The sequence below is a fragment of the Electrona antarctica genome, assembly GCF_951216825.1.
Source record: "Electrona antarctica genome assembly, chromosome: 2".
NCBI lineage: Eukaryota > Metazoa > Chordata > Actinopteri > Myctophiformes > Myctophidae > Electrona > Electrona antarctica.
The window spans coordinates 31,441,381-31,450,578 of NC_136807.1; the positions used below are offsets into that span (position 1 = coordinate 31,441,381).

At 40.0% G+C, this 9,198-nt stretch overlaps 1 protein-coding gene across 2 annotated transcripts; it reads right to left on the reverse strand.

The window, feature by feature from the left end:
- Window positions 1–2,873: 2,873 nt before the first annotated feature.
- adtrp1 (androgen dependent TFPI regulating protein 1) lies at window positions 2,874–7,628 on the reverse strand. 2 transcript variants are annotated; one of them, XM_079522080.1, is made up of 6 exons: window positions 7,453–7,628; window positions 7,175–7,312; window positions 6,614–6,715; window positions 5,677–5,792; window positions 4,258–4,418; window positions 2,874–4,118 (listed from the first exon to the last, which is right to left on the reverse strand). In XM_079522080.1, exons 1-6 carry the CDS (start codon window positions 7,609–7,611, stop codon window positions 4,078–4,080), a joined length of 717 nt encoding a protein of 238 aa, XP_079378206.1. In that variant the 5' UTR covers window positions 7,612–7,628; the 3' UTR covers window positions 2,874–4,077. The 2 variants fall into 2 exon arrangements, with proteins under 2 accessions (XP_079378206.1, XP_079378207.1); XM_079522081.1 differs by having other exon boundaries at window positions 2,878–4,126.
- Window positions 7,629–9,198: the final 1,570 nt, after the last annotated feature.

A 9,198-nucleotide genomic window follows, 5' to 3' on the forward strand; every position in this document is an offset into this window, starting at 1 on the left:
GGTGTGGGAGTTATTTGTCGTTGGTAATAGTTTCAAACTCACATTGGGTGTGTGTAATCTGTGGGAAGTATGTGTCTCTGATGTCTTGGTATGGGCAGGTGGCTAGAATGTGTAGCTCTGTTTCCACCACATTTTGTGTGCAGTGGGTGCATTGTCTCTGTCTTATTGGGAGCGGGGTCTGTCTGTGGCGGCCTTTCTTTATTGCAAGGCTGTGTTCACTGAGTTTGTACTAGTCAAGGCTTTCCTACGTTTTGGGTCGTTTACCGTGCTCAGGTATTCAGCCAATTATATTCTCTTTTTAGTGATAGATAGCGTTCCATTTTGCTTTGGTTTTGGGTAGTCTTTTCCCCTATTGACCTCTGCCCTGTCCAGTATGTCACCCCTGGCCCTAACCTCTGTCTCTGTCCCCTCCGCCCCTGACCTCTGTCTCTGTCCACTGTGTCCAGTATGTCAGGTAGCTTTCTTTATGTTTTCTTATAATCTGGTTAACTCCAATGGGTTTTCTGTCTGGTGGTTGTGCTTGCGTTTGTGACGAGTCCCTGGACCAGCTGACTAAGGGGACATCCGTGTCTGGGTTGCTTTCTTTTAGGTAGTTATGAAATGCAAGTGTGCCATTTTTCTTGGCAGGGTGGTAACTAGGTGCAATTTCCCATTGACAGCCCATACATCCAAACAGAAAATTCCTATCTGATTGTATTAAACAACGTCAAACTCACAACATTGCAGCTGTATATACGCTCTTTCTATCAGCAGTGTTTGTTTCATAAAAATCCACTGCTGCTTTCTGTCCTGGCAGGTGATTATTTTTCCAAATGTTGGAGTTTGGAAGTGCTCGTTGGATGTCTTTTATTTTAGAACAATTGTGGTGAAAATAGTGTAGTGTATTTTTTATTTTTTCTCTTAGATGAACACACAGAGAACATATAGACAACATACAGTAGTATACTGTATTTGATGGGAAGGACTGGCGACTGCAATTAGATCTGGTTGGGAGACAAGGGTAATGTGAGCTGATCACATTAGAGCTAATCAAGTTCTGAGTTCTAGGAACATACATGTAGTGAACATGTGTCATATGCACACTTTTGCACAGTATAGGCCTATGGAAGTTTTCATTTTCCAGCCTGCACATTAACAAGTTCATCTGTGTAATAATAATGGCATTTAACTGTCAAGAAGTGTCTATGTGGTACATACATTAAGACCGTAGAAAGCATTATAAATATTGGGAAAAATCTGGCTTGGACATCTCTCTCTCTCTTTGCGCTTTGTAAATTATAATAAGACTTATAGGCTATACAGAATGTAATTTGGTCCAATAAGCAAATCCTTAAGTAACACTCATACTCATCATTGCGAAGTAGCCACACCAACTTGAGACTTCTGAATCGCTGCCCTCCACACACATCAGGTTTTGAGCTCTGCACAGTATTATCTCCTCTGTCAGTGTGTCTACGTAGGTGGTGTGCCTCTTTCTCTTCCTGGATGTGCCCTGGGCTAGTTCCCATGCAGTCTCAGTTTGCTTCCAGGTGCCTGACAGTGACAGTGCCCAACCAGCCTCATCCTTCTCTCTATAACCTTGTCTGTGACCCGTGGCCATGGGGGGCCCCCGTAGAGGTCCACGTTTCTGATGCAGTCCACCCATGTGACACCAAGTGGCATTGATTCATGGCATTCTTGTGTAGACTCTATGCAGGCTTTTTCCTGCTGTTGTCTCGGACCCATACAGCAGTAGGCCTACTGAATCCACATGGGACAATTCTGCCACCAAAATGTGGGGCTGACACCATCCATTAAAAGATGTAAATCACTGGATTCTTTCAAAACTGCCCCCCCCCCATGTTGATGGTTATATTAGCAGCCAGCAGTTTCACAGAGGATGTTTACCAAAACATGTTATCCACAGAGGGGATATATTATATGTATGGCGTCAGTGAAGGACGGGGCTTTAATTACACGGTGAGTTATCTATTTGGGTTGAGTGCATGGGACACTGTTTGTCAAGCTTTCAGAGTTAAAGTGACATGAAAGATATAGGTGTCAGAGTAGATGAGAACATGAACTGGCATCGGAACAATAAACAAAATACAGCTATCACGTGATATTTTTGTGTGATTGGCCAGAATGTAATTTGTGATGATTTGATTGGCTGAGCACGGAATGTGATGCATGATGTTGTATGATGATATAGAGCGCCTCTCACTTCACACGAGTGTGATTTTTTTAATGTTATATGTTGATAAATTGAATACATAGGAGCACAATGGAAACATGTCCCCAGCCAGGATGTTTTTGTGTTATCCTTTTAGCCTTAATGTCTGACTCTGTACCTTGTACATTTCTGACTAATTAAGTATGCCACTAACAGCCGCCTCTACTCATGCAAATACTCACCATCGGCTCTTATCTGACTCCTTGTGGGCTTTAGGAAGCACAGCAATGTCTACAGGATATAAGTAGTATCAGGCAGAATATAACTAGGATCAGTCAATCTTCTCTGCAATACTGTCTGAAATGTAGGCTTTTTCAGTAGGTTACTCAAACATGTTCTTTAGATAGAATAGACTTGGAACAAGTAATTTGTCAAGCATTACGCTTCACCAGTTCCATCTGGGATAGATGTAAATAAATACTTAATATTATACATCTGAATGGTACAGTTAAATTATAAGGCGTCTCTTTGTGACATTATGAACCATCTTCCTCTATAAAATACAATAGATCATGGATTAGCATCAGTCTGTCTATCAACCACTTTGGTGCCAAAACGTTTTTTTACTCCATATTTGTTCTTATGGTATCTAGCCAGTGCATTTAAAAAATTGCAACTGCTGTATTTTTAATCAATTTATTTAGCTACAGTAGGCTAAATGAAACATTACCCTGTAGTAACTTTGTCAATATCCCACCTGCTTTTGAAAACCTATTTTCCACAAAAATAGTTGTAACTATTTGTAATAGTTGTCATTTATTTTAATAGGAAATTTGTTTGTAATAACGCATACAGTGTTTTTCCCAGGATAAATTGTTACGTTTCACAGCAATGTACTTAAAAGTAGTAATGCCATTTCAAAATAAAAAGCTTCATTCATTAAAAATTCTGTGGTAAGTCAGTCAATATTCCACCTGCTTACGATTTCTTATTTTGCCAACCTGCTCATGTTTATGAGCAATCAATAGACGATCTACAAGCATTTTGAGCTCTACAAGCTCAAAGCACATCAAGTGCTTGTAGATCAGCAATTTTCACTATTTTAAAAGGAAATTTGGCCTGTAATGATTTTCCCAAAACAGGGACGACAGGCTAAAAGTGGTTAAGACGAATGGAACATAAACATACAATATATATGGTTATGATAATCTGTGAAAGTAAGAATATCATTTTCACTATTACTTTTGGCAAAAGCTCCCCCTATTATTTCTTCCATTTCAGTGAAAAAAACATAATCAGCACAGCAGCAATCGCTTAAAAGAGATACAATTCTTAACATTATTATTCATTAAAAGCACTGTATATCATTTTTTAGCAATAATTATTTAAGTTACTTTAAAAAACATCTTTCTCAGCAATTTGATTGAACAGCGACAGAACAGTAGGAATGGTCCCTTTCACACAGACTAAATGTACAATAGTGTTTCAAACAAGATTATGATGTAAGTATTGGAATATCACACAGAGAGATGAAAGAGAAGAGAAGTGTTGAAAGTTATGTGTGTGCTACCATATCTGAGAAAATGTGGTTGTGTGATGAAGGTGAGAGAGAGAGAGAGAGAGAGAGAGAGAGAGAATGAGAAATCAAAATACCGTCAACTGTCAGATGCAGTGAATTATAGAATAGAATGATGGTGAAGAATATGCTACGTCAGTGCAAGTCTGCTCCAATAAGAATCACAACAGAGTTGATGTGACAATATACATTTGATGGATTGAAGTCATCCTACAGGAAATGAGAAGGTAATATTCCGAGTCTGTATAGTCATAGACAGCGTTTTTCCCACTCTGTCCTTAAGGAGGTAGTCAGTGCTGGAGGGGCGTGTCCCTTATGACCTGTGCCACCATAGGCCCCTCCCTGTCCCTCAGCTCACACGCCAACCGAGTCTTACTTCTTCTTTTTCTTCTGAGGTCCTGTCAGAGACAGGAGACACGTTAGGAAATCTTGTTAATTATGGCCACACCAAGTCAAGAATGATAGATTAACCCATTAAGATGACTCTCCACCAATCTTACTACTTCAAACTACTTCAGACTGCTCCTACCTGCACTGGCCCAGATCTTGCGGGAGAGTTTTTCCCCAAGCAGGTACAGAGGAGCCATGGTGAGGGCCGCAATCCCAAAGAATAACCCCAGACCCACTGGACTCAGCTTGGCCATGATGGGATACACCCAGATATCTGAGACATAGTGCACCCACAGGACCCTGACACACAGTGACAATACAAAAACACAACAGGACACAAATCTAATTAACTATTTCAATGATTTATTAGGGATAAAACCCTAATAAAGAAAGAATAAAACTGGCACATCCGGTGGATGGCAGGTGCAGGACCAACAGTGGAACACAATATCAGAAATAGAAGTCTGCACACTGTAACTTTGCAAAGCTCCTACTCAAGGCTTTATTATACCTGTATAAACTTTGACTGGGAGCTTTGCAAAGTTACTGTGTGCAGACTTCTAATATAGAGGGTATACGCATGCATAAAGTGAGGGACAAATCGAGTGGCAAAGTGAGTTTAACGTTGTTTAATGTTAATGCAATAAGATTGAACTTTTCTGTTTGGCCACTCAGTAGGCATTCCCACATAACTTCCGGGTATAATTATGATGTCACATGCATACCCTCTATATTACCTTATAAAACCCTAATAAACCAGATAATTTAATGGCTGGTGCCTGTCTAGTCTCAGTAAAAAGAAACTGTGTTCCAATGAATCCATTGTTGATTCACAAGCTCCTGTAACTGAGCGGCATAAACGGAGGTATCCGTCCTATCAAATAGTTACGCTCGACGCTAAGGACGGAAATTAATCATAGGACGGAACATTAATGATATCATAACAGAGCGCACCTCTCCACAGGCTGGGAGCGCCTGTTGGGCAACATTCGATGTCATTTCCGGTTGGGATGTCATCGAAAGTGGTCCCCCCCATTTTAGTGGATGAGATCGAAAATCTTAAAACGTGAATAACTCTTGATCTAAATCAATCCGTCCAATTCTAACCAAAGATTATGTTTTTGACGGCCCATCACGGTCCCGTCTCTAGTCGCGTTAGAAGTAATCATACCTCCCGTTGTTGTCGATCACCTCATAGTGTTTTGGCTACATCTAGCTACTTCAGCTACATCCAAGATGGCGCCTGGTGCACCTATGCGCCCTGATTTAATGGTCCTAAATACCCCCGGGCGTTCGGGGTGTTAATACTTTTCATTGGATCAATATTTATAAAACACACAAACTTACTACCATTTTCAATCTGTTATTTTTGGTGTGTCAAAATAGGGCATGCAAACAATTGAAAGGGTAAAAGAAAAAAATATATATATACACACACACACACACACACACACACCGGTATATAAAATAGGGTAATAATTTATGAAATAAAACATACAAAATGACATAGTATGGAGATACAAGATTTGTGCCCGACATCATGGATATCACGTCTTACCCTGAAAGGTACAGAAAAGCAAAGAGAGCCAAGCCGATGATGCTTTTGATTCTGCCGCCATATTTATGATTCTGAATGTACATCTGCACAAGTACCAAGGGCAGGATGGTAGTGTGCTGCAAACAGAAAGAAATGCAGAACAGGAGTTTTATTGCGGAACATAAAAGGTGAAGCTAGCACATATTAGTTAGTCAGGAGGACATTACAAAAAGGAGTGTTGTAACTTCAACCAGAGACACGCCAGCAGTAAACATACTGCAGATTAGAATAATGGGTGTTTGAAGAGAGAATGTAAGAATGGTGGCCTTTGGCAGTCTAGCATTAAAAACTTTTATCTGACTGTGAGCAAATAGATTAGATAATAATCTTCGGTTAGTAGCAAAAATTGGCATAAACATTAAGCAGACAAGTTCAAGTTGCGCTGTATTTAAGTGTTAAGCATTTCACAGTTGAGTGTGAAATATGCAATTAGGGCTGGGGACTAATATTATATCAATATTGTGATAAGAGACCACATATCTGAGATGTTTTGCACATTGTACTATTGTGATATAATTATTATGTTACGTCTTAACTTGACTGTTATAACTGTTTGCCATTACATTATAGTTATTATAGACATTACGGAATACGGATGATTACCCGCAATATTCATAGTGAAAACCCTAACATGCAATAATCAAAGCATCAAAAGCAGTAGTGTGTTCAGGACAAACCAACCCTACTACTCACACACACACAGAATCAAACATTCAATTGAGAAACACGTGTTGTGATCTTGTCTAAAGAGCATGTGATACAGGTCATGCTTTTAGAATTCAACTGTAAAGTGGATACAGCCCTAACTGTAACCATTACTAGTATACCCCATTTAGCCTGATTTGTCCAAAGTCCAGTTTAATGACACGTTTAATGACTCCAGTTTAATGACACTTACCATAGCATGGTTCAACCAGACAGGGATAATGTCATCTAGGTACTTGGGATACACCAGCTCTCTGTCATAGTTGTATAATGACCAGAAAGAGGAAAACACAAACTGTGGAAACATGGAGTCATAGATTAGCCTATATTACAAGTGCTATAATTTTAACTCAAATGGCTCTGACTATATGTTGATAGCAATCATTACTACAGACAGAGTAACAGGTCATGCACTCTTTCCAGCTCATAAATACATTTTCAAGTCAGAATACCATTTTCATCCAATCAACCGAGAACTCACACATACAGGATAAACAATTGAAATTGTTGAAATACAAAATTAGCTGACAAAATTGGATCTGGAATACTATTTAAAATAATTGAGAGATGGGGAGACTCCTGTAACTGAACACTCTAGCAATGATTACTCTCAGAATATATGCAGCTTTAGCTTTAACAAAATACTGTTTGTTTTAACCTGAATATATCAATTTATACAGCACCTCTCTATCTAATATAGAAAGAATTATGTTAGACATTATGCAATGTATGAAAAAGAGTCAAATATACTCACGGCAGCAAGAGGGAAAGCCAGAATAGTGAATATTTTGTCCCTTATTTTAACCAACAGAGATGGAACACCTTTGGCAGGTAGTATGAGGTGAACGATGTCGATGAAGACGCATAATCCAAAGAACACGCACTGCAGGACCTGTTGGCAAATGGCAATGAATGATTCAGTCCGACTCCTAGAAATAGTTTATGATGTGTGTTGCTGGCTGCATGCATGCATACATTACGAGCACCATGCCTTTGATCTTATAAAGATGCAGAAAGATAAACACCTCTTACCAGATCGAGGAAGGTCAGATATTTCCATCGCCCCCCGTATGTTTTCACTCCTGGTGCATCCGTGTTCAATGAGCAATTCTTGGTTATCGTGAAAACGTACCATGCAAATATTACGGTATGAACGCACAGGCACGACCCCCAGGATGCGGCCGCAGCCATTTTGCACTAGAACAGTCTGACAGCTCCTCTAGTCACGTGACAAGAGGAGGCTGTCCCACTATGAGGCTGTCAGTGGAGTTATTGTAACTAATTAGTAATTACTGTTACAATAACATTTATGATTGATTGATTGATTGATTGATTGAAATATTTATAATATTTATTTAACAGTTTGCAGAATTACAGTACAATTCAAGCACAACGTAATACAAAGATTGTTAACTGTGAGTGGACGACCCAATAAAGCATTACACTTGTTTACAAGAGGGTCCACCATGTTCAATTCATCAAAACATTTAGAGACGTACAAATATACACTTCTATAAAGCCAAAGAGCAGAACGGGAATTCATCATAAAGGAGGTAAAAAGGGAAAAGAAACATACAGTGAGGGGAAAAGGGGTGGGCGATTCAGATTTTAGGGGGCCAGTTTCGAATTGCAGCCGTCCGTACTCCGTAGGTGGCGGGTGCCCTTTGAGAGCGGATTTGAAGGAGTCAAGGGATTCGCATGTCTTAATGACTGTTGTTAGGGCGTTCCACATTTTGGTGGCATAGGAGCGAAAATAATTTAGTCCCTTGTTTGTGCCGAATCTGGGTTGCACATGGATTGTTGCACCCCCTCTGGTGTTGTGGGTGTGGACTTCATTAAGGAAGTATTTGGATAGGTACATGGGTATCTTGGTGGTGTATCGAATCTTGTGGACCAGACCCATTGCAAGATGCTGTACTCTGTCTTCAGAATGAATCAGTGGTGGAAGAAGTATCCATTGTTTTAACCGAGAGGTATACATTTGTTTTGGGCTCAACTCACTCAAGTATTGAATGTTGTAATAATATTCGTATCTGTAAAGTACCTAATGCTGTACAAATAAATAAATGTAGTGAAGTGAAGTAATATTTTCCTCTGAGGTGTAATGGAGTAGTGAAAATACTCAACTAAAATAAAAGTACAGGTCTCAACATTGTACTTCTAACTTAAAAGTACAATACTCGAGTAAATGTAATTCGTTACTGATAAGCAATGATTGATATTCGTATTGACAAGCATACATATTTAAATAAAACAAGAAAGGCGTGAATAAATAATAAACAATCAATACTGACGGGAAGGGAAACTATCTGCAGCAGCCCAGTACGTGTCCCAGCGGATGATATACCGTAATAACCGTATACCAACTATTCTTAGTTAATTTGTCTTCATTTGAAACCGACAGATTACGTTTTGAAGGTGTTATTATTTGACAGTAAAGATCCACCAGGGGGCAGCAGATGCATGTAAACAACGCCACGCCACCGGTGTGTTGCATGGTGTGTTGCCTCTAGTCGTTCTATTTCTATGCCGACCAAGCAGTTGTCGGCGAAACAGTTCCGTGCTCCACATCGGCACGCGCGCAAAGCCTCACGGGATTATGAGTTCAGTTTGTGGCAGCCTCCTGTGTCTTTCCACCTGGCCGCGTGCAAGAAACAACTACATTTCCCGGTCAGCACCGCGGTTACATTTGTACCCCTGTCGTCCCAGCTGGGTGATGTGACAGCGAACTGCCTCCCTAGAAGCTCCAATAAGCATTCAGCCGGCGAGAAGCGAAGA